Source organism: Triturus cristatus, chromosome 3_2 (genome assembly GCF_964204655.1).
Source record: "Triturus cristatus chromosome 3_2, aTriCri1.1, whole genome shotgun sequence".
NCBI lineage: Eukaryota > Metazoa > Chordata > Amphibia > Caudata > Salamandridae > Triturus > Triturus cristatus.
The window spans coordinates 829,142,816-829,158,648 of NC_140584.1; the positions used below are offsets into that span (position 1 = coordinate 829,142,816).

General features: G+C 43.0%; 1 protein-coding gene across 2 annotated transcripts in view; it reads right to left on the reverse strand.

Moving 5' to 3' along the window:
• SCARF1 (scavenger receptor class F member 1) overlaps nucleotides 1-15,833 on the reverse strand; it is a 248,643-nt gene that overhangs the window by 188,274 nt on the left and 44,536 nt on the right. The window contains exon 2 of one of the 2 annotated variants that reach the window (XM_085649060.1): nucleotides 14,989-15,055. The exons of the other annotated variant lie outside the window; for it this stretch is intronic. Coding sequence (XP_085505186.1) covers nucleotides 14,989-15,005 — 17 coding nt within the window. The 5' untranslated portion in view covers nucleotides 15,006-15,055. The remainder of the gene's footprint in view (nucleotides 1-14,988; nucleotides 15,056-15,833) is intronic. 2 annotated transcript variants of the gene reach the window in all.

Below are 15,833 nucleotides of genomic sequence, written 5' to 3' on the forward strand. Positions count from 1 at the left end.
GAAAGTTTGAAGGAAACAACACTTTCTTAGTGGATACTGGCGCTACCCATTCTACTGTAAGAACAGCAGAAATCCCAAAACTACCCCTCTCGGGAGAAACTATCCAAGTTGTAGGAGTCTCAAATAAGCAGAATAGGACCCCAATCACAAAACCAATAGAAGTGAATATTGGGAATTTTAGAGACATGCATCAATTTGTGGTATGCGATTAGAGTCCAGTAAACCTATTAGGTAGGGACTTGTTGTGCAAAATGAACTGCACCATCTTTTGTATACCTGATGGTGTGGCTTTCCAGACACCGAATGAAGATGTAGCTTTCAAAATGATGCTTGCTAAACAGGGAACAGAAGTGGATGAGATGTTTTCACTTCCTACTGAGAGTGATTTGCCTGATGAATTAAGAAATACAGTGAGCTCAGATGTGTGGGATTTTACAGGAAAAGAAATTGGTCTAATGGCAAAGGTAGACCCCGTTAACATTATGGTAAAGGAAGGTTCAATATATCCAAATACACCACAATACAGAATGAGCCCTGAAGTAAAGGCAGGAGTTGCCGCAGTAATTGACCAAATGATTGAACAAGGAATTTTAAAAGAAATATTGAGCAGTCCTTGTAATTCGCCAACCATGAGCCTTAAAAAGCCTAGTGGAAAATATAGAAAAGTGCAAGATTTGAGGAAAATCAACAAAATAGTAGTACCCTGTTCTCCTGTAGTACCAAATCCTGCAATGATTCTTTATCAGATACCATGGGATGCTCATTGGTATACTGTGATTGATTTGTGCCAAGCATTCTTTCCAATCCACAGCATCCGGATAGCCAATATATTTTTGCTTTCCGGTTCGGAGACCGTATTTTGGCATGGTGCCGAGTTCCTCAAGGGTACACAGAAAGTCCAAGGATATTCAATCAGATTTTGAAAAAATGATTAGAAACTTTAGGAAATTCAGTCTTGGTTCAGCTTCTCCTTGCTCCGAATTAAAGAATCGAGGAAAACACCTCATGGTCTTAAATTAACAACCTCACCCTCACTCTTCCTCAGTGCCAATGCCATAATTACTCTCTACAATAATGGCCTCATTCTCATACAAGCTTCTAAGTCTAACCTAGACAAGATGGTTCATATTTTCCCCACCCTCAAGATGGCCTTGACTGCTAAATCCTCTGTTCCTCTGACTCACCCTACTAGGACAGTGGACCTGTCCTGCCACTCTCCCTCTGCTATTGGGAGTAGTCCCAGCTCGCTTATTTCCCCTCACCAATTAGTTGTCCCCGAGGACTCTACATCCACTATAGTAGACCCGCAAATTAAGAAACCATCCGTTCACCAGGGTGGTGGGTTAACGGGTCCACCCTTCTCACTGTCAACAAGTCTGAATCTAAGAATCTCCCTTATGGTGAGACCCGTTGAAGACATTCCACCTCCTCGCCCACTTTCTGCCAACACTACTCCTTATAGGGATACATTTGTCAAGCCCTCCCATCCGAGGGTACACACAAGACTTTCACCAACAATAACTCCCTACCCTAACACTCTGAGCACCTACACTTCAACCCACAACCAGCTCTCTACCATCCATCTCCCCTGGCCACTCCTCCCATTCGAGCCTGGCCCCCTCACGATCATAGGGAAGCATCTCTATCCAAAGAACCTAGTTCCCCCATTTTACCTTATCTGGATTTGACTTGTGGTCCCCCCTCTCCAAATGTTTTTCCCCCTCTGCCCCTTTCCTTGAGCCAATACTCAGACTTGGTAGCGCATTTGGACAAGTTATCTTTCCAAGCGAACCTACTTATCCACGAACTCCATGAACTGATAGCCCGCTCACCCAACCATCTGTCCTTACCTAAGCCTACTAGCCACCTGGGAAAGCCGCACATAATCCCCACCTCTGCAATCACCGGCCTCGACCAACATGCCTCGTTCCCTATCTCTAATACCCTACCCCTAACCAATGCCCTCTCCTGCCCAAAAAGAGCGAGGGTAGAACTTGCGACCAGTGAGATAGACGATCTACTCCTCTCCTACTCTATCACTCTAGATGTTGACAAGGTCCCTATGGCCCAAATTCTGTCCATTCTAGTCAACCCAAACATAGAACCCTCTAACAACCACAGAGTCATAAATATTGACAATCTCAAGCAAGTACCATCACACAGCCCCCCACATCTCACATACCTATCCGGTTGAAGTGTGCACTTCTTAATTGCAGATCAGCTAAAAAACATGCTACTGAGATAATCGACCTCATCCAAAATAATGAGCTTGATATCATAATCCTCACGGAAACCTGGCTAAATCCCTCCTCCACTCCTATATTAGACCTTTTGGTACCGACATTACCCGTCTTGACAGAACCACGAAACAGGGTGGGAATACCGGAATACACTATCGGTCTCGCACATTGAGGCCCCCACCTCAACAGTAGCTGAATATCTGTGCCTCAAAATCTTCAGTAACAAACTCCCAATATGCAAATTACATACCTTCTACCACCCCCTGGTGACAACTTACTTTTCATCGAACAACTAATGGAAATTATCTCCACCAATGATGACCACTCACTATCGCAAATATACCTTGGTGACTTCAACCTTCATTGGTCTAAGCACAATGATCAAGCGGTGATCTGTCTTAACGCTTTCCTAGCAGAGATGGACCTTATTCAATTCTGTGACCGACCAACTCACAACAAAGGAGAAATTCTGGACCTCATTATCTCTAAAAGTAATGCCATCACACTGTTTGACATTACTCATTACTCCTTGTGACTGGTCCGACCACTACAGCATTTTCTCCCTTATCAATAGGGAGGTGATACCAAAAAAGAGTCAGCCCAAGAAAATTAAACATTGGAAAAGGGACCTCAGTAATATTGACACGGACTGTATAGCTACCGACGGTAAAAAAGCCCTGTCTCTCCAAGTCAACATGACTGATGTTCATGACCTCACGGACTTCTACAACTCAACTATCTCTGATATCATGGACTCAATAGCACCTTTACAACTAAAAAACTCTGCATCCAAATTCTCCAAACCATGGTTCAACGACAACCTAAACTCAGATCGTCGCAACTTAAGAGCAGCTGAATGCCTATGGAGATCAAAACCATCTGCCTTTAATCTAAAAGCCCTTAGAACGGTCAGAAGCTCCTACAAGAAACAAATCAAGACGACTGAGGCAGATTGCAGTTTAGACAAGCCTCTAACTGCCCGCCAAAAACTTTTTGAAATTGTCAAACAGCAATCGGGGATAGCTTCCAATCACATTGACTCAACAGACAAGTCCCCTTCCTGCTCCGATTTGGCTATCTTCTTTATCGAGAAAACTAAAGGCATCAGCCTTGACCTCGAAGCAAAGAGGGCCCACCTTACTTCACTTGAGATGACAGTTTAGCCTGTCCTCTCGGCGACACAAAAACTGCTCAGTATCAGCACTAAGAACAGGGCCACTTGGAACTCCTTCTCGCCCCTCAGTGAAGATGACATCTACAAAACCCTGCTTAGCATTAACCCCTCCAATCACTTTAGCGACCCTCTGCCACCAGTTATCTTCAAAGAAATCAAGGAGGCCGTCATCCCACTATGGACTAAAATCGTTAACGCTTCTTTAACTCGAGGTATCCCTGAATGTCTAAAAGCAGCCCAGGTATCACCTATTCTAAAAAAACGAATGCGGACAAATCTGATCTCAACAACTTTCGTTCCATCTCCAATATCCCTACTCTGGCTAAGCTATTAGAGAAATGTATCCAATCGCAACTGTGCTCGCACATCGAGACCTTCAATCTACTGGATCATTATCAATCTGGCTTCAGAAGTGGTCACAGTACTGAATCTGCACTCTTCCACATCATTGATGATATCTTAATCATGTAGATCATAATGAATCCTGCCTTCTAAACCTTCTTGATCTCTCTTCTGCATTTGACACTGTTAATCACGATAAACTTCTAGCTATTCTGGGACATAGGATGGGACTCTCCGGCCTCGTACTACAATGGTTCTCTTCCTCTCTTCATAATAGATCCCAAAGAGTTAAGTTGAACCATACCTTATCCCATCCGTCTGCAGTTTCCATGGGGGTCCCGCAAGGTTTGGCCCTTTCTCCTATACTCTTTAATCTTTTCCTGGAACCACTAGCAAATCTTCTATCTTCCTTGAAATGCTCTTCCATATGTATGCAGACGACACGCAACTCTACCTGAAAATCAATTCATCTGAAGACCTCTTCTTACTCAACTCATCCTTGACGATTATCCAAAACTGGCTAACTGAAAATTATCTTCTGCTGAACACCTCTAAAACTGAATTCCTTCTCATCTCCCCCCTAAGCACACCCTCAAGATTGACACCTGGATGAAACACTTCACCACCTTCAACTGCTCCCCGGTTATCATCGACTCAGCAAAATCTCTTGGAATCACCCTGGACGCACACCTGAACATGAAGAAAAATATTAGTACGATGTGTAAGGGTGCAAATCACCAAATAAGGACTCTTAGGAACCTAAAACCATCCCTCCCTCAAGAAGACTTCAAGCAGGTGGTACAAGCACTTGTCCTACCTAGGCATGACTATGGAAGTAAAACGCTCAGTGGCCTCACAAATATTCCTTAGCCCCACTTAGGGCCTCCCTGAATGCCATGGCCAGACTGATTACCGACACTAAAAGAAATTAGCACATCTCCCCAGCTTTAAGATCTCTAAAGTGGCTACCCTACGAAACGAGAATACAATTAAAGATTGCCGTTCTGACACACAAAATCCTTCACCACAAATCACAAATGTTTTTTAATCAATTATTAATGTCTTTGATTCATTGCCTTACCTACTATGTAACGTTGTGCCTTATAGTATTATATGAAAAAAAATGTTTTGCTCACATTTATGTACAATTGTACTAGCTTAACATGTAAGCCTCCCTTACCTCAACGTTCCCCCCCTTTGTTTCCCCTTCCCATTATTGTGAAGCGCTCCGATACCCTTCAGGGTCTTGTTCACGCGATACAAACCTTTTAAAATAAATAAATTAAATAAAGTACATTGATGACCTATTGGTGGTATAAAAGACACGAGAAGCTTGTGTCACTGACACAATCGCTTTACTAAACCATTTGGCAGAAGGCAGACACAAGGTATCCCCAGAGAAATTACAGTTTTGTAAACAAGAAGTTCAATATCTTGGACATAAGATAGAGAGAGGAGTCAGAAAGGTGACACCGGAAAGAATAAAGGTGATTAGACAAATGAGCATACCTAAAACTAAAAAGGAAATGCAAATGTTTTTGGGAGTGGTTGGATACTGTTGTCAATTGATAAGTGGATTTTCACTACTTGCAAAACCTTTAATAAGGTTAACACAAAGAGAGATGATGGACCCAATTGAATGGGATGATGAAAGTGAAGAAGCATTCATAAAATTGAAAAGTTGTTTGTGTCAAGCACCAGCATTAGGAAATCCAGACTATACAAAATAATTTGCTTTGTTTTGTTGTGAAAGGGAAGGGTGTGCACTTTCAGTGTTAACCCAGAGACATGGATTGTCTCGACGTCCAGTAGCAAACTTTTCTCCTACTCTTGATCCAGTGGCTGCAGCATTACCTGGCTGCTTAAAAGCAGTAGCTGCTACTTGTGTGAGTCTGGAGCAGAGTGAATCGATTGTGATGGGACATCCTGTAAAGGTATATGTACCACATTCAGTTGAAATCCTTTTAACAAGAACTCGTACTCAGCATTTGACCCCTAGTCGGCTGACTAAGTATGAAAGAGTAATCTTGGGTGCTGAGAATGTAAGTGTGACAAAATGCACCATGATGAATCCAGCAATATTGTTGCCAGATTTCTATTGTGAGGAGGTGAAAGAGGAAGTTGATCATGATTGTTTGGATGTGACAGAAATGTGTATAAAGCCAAGACCTGATCTCCTTGACGTTCCAACTAGAAGAATCAGACTTTGTACTGTTTATTGATGGGTCATGTTTGAGAAGAGAAAATTGAGAATTAATGTCTGGTTATGCTGTATGCACAGTGTCGGGTATCATAGAAGCTTCCGGTCTATGAGGAGTCAAGTCTGCACAAATAGCCGAATTGTTCGCATTGAAGAAGACTTGTAAAATTGGAAAGAAATTGAGAGTAACCATATTTATGAACGGTCAATATGGTTTCAGGGTTGTGCGCGACTTTGGCCAATTGTGGCTACAGAGGGGATTTCGGACTTCTTCAGGATCTCCCATAAGAAATGGCAAAGATGTTAAGAAACTATTGGAAGCATTGCAATTGCCAAAAGAAATTGCAGTGGTCAAATGTGCCACACATAAGTCAGGAAATGATTATGTGACACTGGGTAATTGGTACGCAGACCAAGTGGCACAATTTTGTGCAATAAATACAATGTCTTTGAACAGAGGGATGGAAAAAGAAGTTACCAATTGCCAACAAATGTTTTTCTCTGCTTTTGAAACATAGGATGCAGTTAGGCAATTACAGGATGAGGCAGACATGAAAGAGAAAGAACACTGGATCAAAACAGGTTGCACAAGAAGGGCTGACGAAGTGTGGGTGTGTCCAGATGGTAGACCAATAAATTCCAGATAGCTTGTTGTTACAAACGGCTAGCGTATATCATGGAACTACACACGTTGGGAGAGATGCCATGATTAGACATTTCAGATAGATGTGGTTTAATCCTAAATTTAGGGTTGTTGCAGAGAGTCTCTGCCAAAGATTTGTGACTTGCCAACTGCATAATCCGGGGAGGAAGACAGTGGTCGGTTGGGAAAAAATTGGAAAGGCAGAAGGACCATTCACAAGATTGCAAAAAGACTTCATTGAGTTGCCACAGTGCAACGGTTTGAAGTATGACCTTGTCAATGTTTGTCTATTTTCTCGATGGGTAAAAGCTATCCCACGAGAAGAAATGACAGTCTAACAGTTGCAAAACTACTGTTAAGAGAGCTTATACCTAGATTTGGATTTCCAGTCACTTTGAAATCACATAGAGGATCTCAGTTTAATAATGATATAATTAAACTAATTTGTGAAGCTATCAAAATTGAAAAGAAATTACATTGAGCCTATCGACCAGAAGCCTTTGGAGTGGTTGAGCAGCTTAATGGTACAATAAAATCCAGGTTAGGAAAGGTGTGTGCATCCACTTCACTGAAATGGCCTGATGCTTTGCCCATTGTATAGATGAGCCTTAGAAGCATTCCTGACTGAAGAACAGGATTAAATCTGCATTAAATTCTCATGGGAAGAGCAATGAGACAGGCATTTGTACCTGGAAACAAATTGATGAATATAACTGATGATTTAGTGTTGGACTATTGTAAAGGACTAGCTGATCTGGTACATTCTGTGTCTCACCAGGTTGAAGAAGATGCAAACACAGTACAGCCAAATCAAGCTCATAATTTGTGTCCTGGAGACTGGGTCGTGATAAAGAAGCACACGAGGAAATTGGGTATGGAACCCAGGTGGAAAGCACCTCATCAAGTCATATTGGTTACGACAACAGCAGTGAAGTGAGCTGGCTTACCGAATTGGATCCATGACAGTCATACCCAAAGAGTCCCAAATTCACCTAAAAAACAAGGGCAGCAACTGGTCGAACAAAGACAAGAACCAGAAGCTGAGAGTTGTGAAGTCGCAGAAATCAGAGAGACAGATTCTGAAGAACGCATTGATGATGAGCAACCAAGTACAAGTCAAGTAGAGAGGGCACCAGTTACTGGGACTGAAAAGACTGCTGTGGAGACTGAGAAAGAGTTAGAGCTTGAAAGACCAGAACAAAGTGAACAAAGAATAGAAGAATCTCCTATAGAAAATCTAGATCAAGCTCAGTCAGGCGGAGAAAAAGAAAGAACAGAGGGTACAGAGCAAATACAAACAACAGAAGAGAAAGAAGCTGAAAATTCGAACAAGTCCAATCAAAAGAAAGAGAAAATAAAAGGACACTTGCAATAGGCAAAGAAGGTGAAAAGGCAGCCCAGACAAAAAGAGTTAGTAAGGGAGATCACTGGCCCGGTGGAGTGAAAAGACTGAGATACTTTTTAAGAAGAAAAACAGGGAAAGAACTACACCAAGAAAACAAGGTATCAAGTCAGGTTGAGAAAGAACAAACAAGAAGAAGATCATTAAGATTGTCAAAAAGAACGAAGGTACCAAATAGAAAATATAAGGCTCCATAGTGGACCTATATTATATTAGAAGATTTTGAGAATCTTGAACTCAACGGAGAACCAGAAAATAACATTGTTGAAGGATCTGATGAAAAGGATTCGAGACCACCTTAAAGAAAAGATTTTTGTACAAAGGCTGGATCCATTGAGAAATTATCAAAAGAAGAAAAGATCGAAAGGGAAGAAGGAGTGATCAAAGGCTGAAAGCCTTTGAAGTGTGGGATCACACAATTAGTTTTTTACTTTTTAGAAATTTACAAAACATTTTTAGAAAAGAAAATTTTAGAACTAAATTGTAGATATTAAAATGGCGTAAGTAAAAGTGACAGAACATCCAAAATCGAACTTAAAACGACGATGTGTTAAATGTTGTCTATGTAGTATTACAATATTAATTTTGATGTGGTTATTATTAACAGTTGTGATACCTGTTCTAATGGTAACTAATAATCAGAATAACACAAATACTAGTGAAAGAGTGGGTGTGGTTACTAAGAAAACAACTACTACAGATTTAGAACAAATGGATAAAAGCATGTATTATCATGATAAATCAAATAGTGATTCGTCCTTAAGTGTATTTACTAAACTCCTTTACCAATATGTTATCACAATGGATGTGAGTGACTGTTATGTTTCCATGAAACTACCTACCTCTCTCTCAGAAGGTGTGACATATCACCAACTTCCATTAACTTATGGTGTGTCTTGTAGTTTTGTAACTGGTTTGTTTTATGTTACTGGAAAGTTGCAATACTATTATAGTAATATGGATTTAGTATTTTCAGAAATCCCTAGAAGAAATATGAATCCAGTACTTAGTGGTAAAAATGCAGAGTTCATGGGAGAATTCTTTCTAACAACGAATCCCATAGATATAACACATGCTCATAGAAATAATTTAACATGCCTTTTGCGTGATGAAGAAAAAGATTTTCTAAATTTAGTAGAAGAAAGGAGGCAGGATTTCCAAAAGAAAGCGGTTGAGCAAAAGTCCCATATACCTCCATGGGCTGTTTTAGAAGGGGATTATAAGAAAGGCGAGACTCATGCTGCAATCGCCATCGCCATCCCGGACGGGTACAAGATCATCAGGAGGGACCGCGTCAACCAGACCGGAGGAGGCATCGCCATCGTCCACAGGAACACCATCCACATCACGACCAACTCCAACGACGCCTTCGCCGCCGCCGAGCACCTCCACTTCCAGATTCACACCGACCCAAAGACGACTCTCAGAGGCACCCTCGTCTACAGACCCCCGGGACCACGCACACAATTCAGCGAAGACATCACGGACTTCATCAGCCCGCACGCCCTCCCCTCCGCCGACTACATCCTCCTAGGGGACCTCAACTTCCACCTGGAGAACAACAAGGACCGCAACACCGCCGCCCTGCTGGACAACCTCGCCAACCTCGGACTCAAGCAACTAGTCAACACCCCCACCCACTACACCGGCCACACGCTTGATCCCGTCTTCTCATCCAGCAAGCACATCACCTTCAGCCACTCCACCGGACTCCACTGGACCGACCACAGCTGCGTCCACTTCAGCTTCAGAAGTACCACGACCCACCACCACCCGCAACAGGTTCCCCACAGAAGCTGGAGCAAGATCACCGCCAACCAGCTCACCACCTCCCTCAGCCAGAGCCCACCCGCCTGCACAAAGGACCCCAACGAAGCAGCCCGCAACTTCAAGCAGTGGCTGACCACCTGCGCAGACGACCTCGCACCACTGAAGAACCCTCCCAGCAGACCCAGAAGCAAGAAGGCATCCTGGTTCACCGACTAACTCAAGGACTCCAAAAAGACCTGCCGCACCCTCGAGAAAACCTGGCTCCTCGACCGGACCACTGACAACATGACCGCCCTCAAGCACGCCACCCGCAAGCACCACCAGCTTATCCGCACCACCAAGAAGAATTCACTGAAGGAACGACTGGACAACAACGCCCATGACAGCAAGGAACTCTTCACCATCGTCAAGGAGTTCTCCAACCCCAGCACCGGCAACAACGACATCACTCCGTCACAAGATCTCTGCGATCCCTCGCCTCGTTCTTCCACCGCAAGATCGCCGACATCCACAACAGCTTCGGCGCACCATCCACGCACTCAACCGTCGAACCAACGCCCCCCACCACCACCCTCCGCACCTGGACCACGGTGACCACCGAAGACACAACCCGCATGATGAACACCATCCACTCCGGATCTCCAACCGACCCCTGCCCCCACCACGTCTTCAACAAGGCCGACTCCACCATCGCACCCCAACTCCGGAACATCATCAACACCTCCTTCAACACCGCCACCTTCCCGGAGAGCTGGAAGCATGCCGAGCTCAGCGCTCTACTGAAGAAACCAACAGCGGACCCCACCGACCTCAAAAACTTCCGCCCCATCTCGCTCCTCCCTTTTCCTGCTAAAGTCATCGAGAAGATCGTCAACAGACAGCTTGCCGCCTTCCTCGAGACGAACGGATCCCTCGACCCCTCGCAGTCCGGTTTCAGAGCCAACCACAGCACCGAGACCGCCCTCATCGCAGCCACCGACGACATACGAGCCCTGCTCGACAACGGGGAAACAGCGGCACTCATCCTCCTGGACCTCTCTGCAGTGTTCGACACTGTCTGCCACCGCACCCTAGTCCAATGCCTCAGCAACATTGGCATCCAAGAGAAGGCACTGGAGTGGATCATCTCGTTCCTCGCCGGAAGAACACAGAGAGTCCGCCTCCCCCCGTTTCGATCCGAGGCCACCGAAGTCATCTGCGGCGTTCCGCAAGGATCTTCACTCAGCCCCACCCTCTTCAACGTCTACATGAGACCTCTTGCAGCCATCGCACGCCAACACAACCTCAACATCATCTCCTACGCCGATGACACCCAGCTGATACTCTCCCTCACCAGAGACCCCGACACCGCCAGAACCAGCCTACACGAAGGGATGAAAGACGTCGCCGAGTGGATGAAGAACAGCCGCCTGAAACTGAACTCAGACAAGACGGAAGTCCTCATCCTGGGACCATCGCCCTCCGCCTGGGACGACTCCTGGTGGCCCCCCGCCCTGGGCACCACTCCCAAGCCGACAGACCACGCACGCAACCTGGGCTTCATCCTGGATTCCTCACTCTCGATGACCAGACAAGTCAACGCCGTCTCCTCATCATGCTTTCACACCCTACGCATGCTTCGCAAGATCTTCCGATGGATCCCGACCGAAACCAGGAAGACGGTCACCCAGGCACTCGTCACCAGCCGACTGGACTACAGAAACACCCTCTACGCCGGAACCACAGCCAAGCTACAGAAAAAACTCCCAACGCATCCAGAATGCCTCCGCCTGACTCATCCTGGACATCCCCCGACACAGCCACATCTCTGGCCACCTTAGAGACCTACACTGGCTCCCCGTCAAGAAGAGGATCACGTTCCGGCTCCTCACCCACGCACAAGTCTCTCCACGACCTGGGCCCCAAGTACCTCAACGACCGCCTGACCTTCTACACGCCCACCCGCCAGCTACGGTCTACTAGCCTCGCCCTCGCCGCCGTACCACGCATCCGAAGAGCCACCGCCGGAGGCAGATCCTTCTCCTACCTGGCGGCCAAGACATGGAACTCCCTCCCCATCCACCTTCGGCTGACCCAGGACCATCTCGCCTTCAGGAAACAACTCAAGACCTGGCTGTTCGAGCAGTAGCGGACCCTTCCCCCCCAAGCGTCTTGAGACCCTTCCGGGGAGTAGTGCGCTATACAAATGTTATGATTGATTGATTGAATGTCCCTGGACTTGTCAAAATTGGGGAAATTCTGTCTACATAGATTAAAAACTGAATATAATAGTATTTTCATTGGTACTAGCAAATGTGAACATACCTTCCTAATAATGGGGGGATGGGGCCTAAAATGGGGAACTGATCCTGTATTCCCAGGAATTTATTATGTGTGCGGTAAAAATGCCTATTATAGGTTACCTGCAGGGTGGTATGGCCGTTGTTACATTGCCATTGTATTTCTGTAAGAACAATTAAATGAATGACATAAGTAAAGGATTAACAAGAAATAAAAGAGCAACTTTCTGAAATAGTAGGTGATTTATTTGGTGCACTGATACCGTCAGTTGGAGTCATATTGAATTCACATAAGATACGTCAATTGTCCACTGTAGTTGACTGTTTATCAACAGATGCTGCTGGAGGATTCCTAATGATCAATATTGAAATGGTTGTGATCAGATCTATGGTTCTGCAATATAGACTTGCCCTTGATATTCTATTGGCAAAAGAAGGTGGTGTCTATGGCATGTTGAAAGTTAAACACTGCTGTACATATATCCTGGACAAAAGTAGAGGTATTGAGGGATATATCAAGAATATTACAAGATTTGACTCAACTGGAGGTTGACGGTGTATGGGAAAAATTTAGTAAAAGTCTTTCCAAAATAGTTAACTGGTTTTCCACATTTGGAAGTAGTTTATTAGGGAAAATATTATTCCCTGTGATTTCAATATCATTAGTAATATTAATGATAGTAATGACCTATAAATGCTGCAAGGGAAAATTGAGAACTGGGTCAATAATTGAAATAAAGAATAGAAGGATGGGAAGAAAGAGAAAAAGGGAGGAAATAGAATTAGAGGAAGTGAGAGACAATCTGTATGGTAAGATGAAAGAAATGAACATAAAAGAGAAAGATAAGAGAAAGATAAGAAATGTGTAGAAAACAACGTAGGTACCAAGATTAAATGATAAAGTTGGCAATTGGTAATGATGGGTATTTTATGATGGCTCTAAAATGCCATCAGAGGGGGGATTGATGGAGCAAGGATTCAAGGAAAAGAAACTTGCTCAGATCAATCTCTCATTAACAGGTACTAATAATTAGAAATAGTAAATAAGAGAAAACTAACATGAACACAACATTTACATATGGGGAAAAGAGCTTTATGCACGCTTGAATAACAAAGAATAAATTGCTACATAACTGAAATCCCGCTTGAAACAGAAAAATGCTTTACGCACGTGCAAACCAGAACCGCATTAACCATGTCACTAACTCGTTTGAGAGGGAAACTCTCACGCATGCGCAAAGATTACTAATCTTAGGTCTTGAGGCACCACGTGCTTGGCATATGCTTGCCTGAACTTCAAAAGAAGACGTTCCTGCTAATGCTTTTGTTTAAAGAAAGAGAATTTAACATGGGATAGAGTGGAAGTGGGTGGTGAACAGTGACAAACACATATCTAAGAGATTAACATCTGTTTATGTGTCTTTTATTAATAGTGTATGTTTGGGTCTAATCTGCTAAGCCAATGAAAAAGATGGCGGTGAAGATGCACGTCAGTTGGGACATGCGCGGTGTGATAAAATTGTGACCGGATCGTTGACAGGCTGCCAACAGCCAAGGACAAGTTGTTGTGGGAATGCGTTCATCGACTGTAGAATTCTATTGAAGAATTGTTCAAATTGATACATCAGACGCATGGAAAAATAATAAGGCAGAATAATAAATGAGCTAAAGGGGAAGGGTTTTGCTAAACAAATAATTAGTTAAGAAATTAAACATGACGGCATGAGATGATGACAACTTCCCTGCCCAATCACAGTCCATGATGTATTGATATTTGCAACTTTTGAGGGTGGGACATGCAGAATTAAAGAGTGACTTAAGTTAAGAAAGGGGTTGACGTTGATGCTGAGTGAGGTGTGGGCGAGAGCTGCTGCTGAAAAGGGAAAGAAGAGAACAGACTGGGAAGATTCATTTCCTGAAAGACAGACTGTTTAGATTGAAGATTTGCGGAAGAATATCGAGGAGGAAGAGAGTGTAAGAGAGGGATGCGTTCCGGTGCGTCGGGGTTCTAGAGGAGTGCAGTAAGTATTATCCTATCCTGCTCCTGTCCTATAGTCTTTGTCACCTGATTCTTAAGTCAGGAGACCCCGACCAGTCCTTTGGCCAGAGGGTTGGTTTCCCCGTTTCACCATTTGGTAAATAATATTCTGTCTTAAATTTGCATATCTTTTGCAAATGTATGATTTATTATATCTTTTGTCTCTTCATCTATCTCTCCTAATGCATTAATTTGTTGAATGAGTCTATGAATTGAACGTATTTTGATAATTTAATTTTTCTCGCCCATGAAAGTTGATGGAGTTTGCACTGTGAATCTGTATAAACGAGCGTTCATTCTGACTGAGTTATTAGATAAAATTCTTTGAATCTTACCTGGAGTCTCTGATTATTTTATTGAGAAATATAAGATAAATTAATGAATTTGTTAATATCACCATCAACTACTCGACTAATGGTCCATTGACCAAAGGAAGAGTGTTGATCTGTGAAGGTTAGTTAGGCATTGACTAATCCAGATCAATGTGAAAACAAAACTTGACCCCCAGCGAAACAGTCAGGAACTTGAATGTGTATATGGGCCCATTTGAAAGTTTGCTGATTGTGAAATGTTCATCCTGGCCTTTCGCTGGATCAAGAGTAGTGTTAGTAGTACTAATGGTGCTGTAGTACCAGTAACAATTATGTTTACTCTTTGCCCAAAAATTCACATTTAAAGAATTTAAGCAAAACCAATCGTTATGTGCTGTGCATACAAATGCCACTGATAAACATATATATAAATTTACATATATATATAATAATATTTATTTTCAATGTAAATACATAGCATAAGCATAAAAATTTCTTTTCGTGATATTATTCATTAAAAACATTAAAATAAGTAAATCAACTATTCCATTGATATTTTGAAATTACACAAAATTAATATATATCCTACCCAGTAGTGGTTGCCATTGGGTAGGCATTATTAGGATCATGTTGCCACTCGGATTTGGTCCCAAGTCCTAAGAAAAAAGTATTTGCAATGCAATTGGTCTCGTATTTGTACAAGTTAGAGCTATTGACATTGTAAATGATAATGTTGTTTTTTTCAAAACAAATTGTTTGCATTGGCGGAGTGCGAACAAACAGAAATAAACAAAACCAACAGGTCGGTCCCTATTATCAAAGTGAAAGCGCAGCATTGCATGATGGTTAAAATTAAATAAATACTGAGTGCAAAGTTGTTTCGGGTGAGCAGCGCAAAAGAAATTAAAAGAGCGGCCGCCATTTTAAGGATCAAGCACGGTGTGCCCAAAAACAAGGCGTGTGGGCACTAGTATAAAAGTAAAAGCGCAGCATGGATCGCTGGTAAAAAGTAAATGAATAGTTTTGTCAATATTGCTTTTGGCGTGCCGCACAGAACAAAACAAAAGCATGGCCTCCATTTTAAAGATGAAGGCGTTGTGCCCAAAAGTAACGCGATTTTGTCTGCCGAATTTTTCTTCTATTTATTTAGTTTTGTAGCAATGATGGGATGCCGTGTTTTAACTTCAAATGATTAAAGCTAAAACACGGAATGCCACAATAGCTACAAAAGTAAATAAATAGAATAGAAAAAGACATGAGCCAGCAGTATTTTTTTTCTATTTATTTACTTCTGTAGCAATCATGACACGCTGCGCTTTAGCTTGAAATGTTTAAAGGTAAAGCATGGCGTGCCGCGATTTCTACAAAAGTACCCCGTTTTATTTTCTATTTATTTACTTTTAAAGGAATTGCGGCACACCACGCTTAATTTTT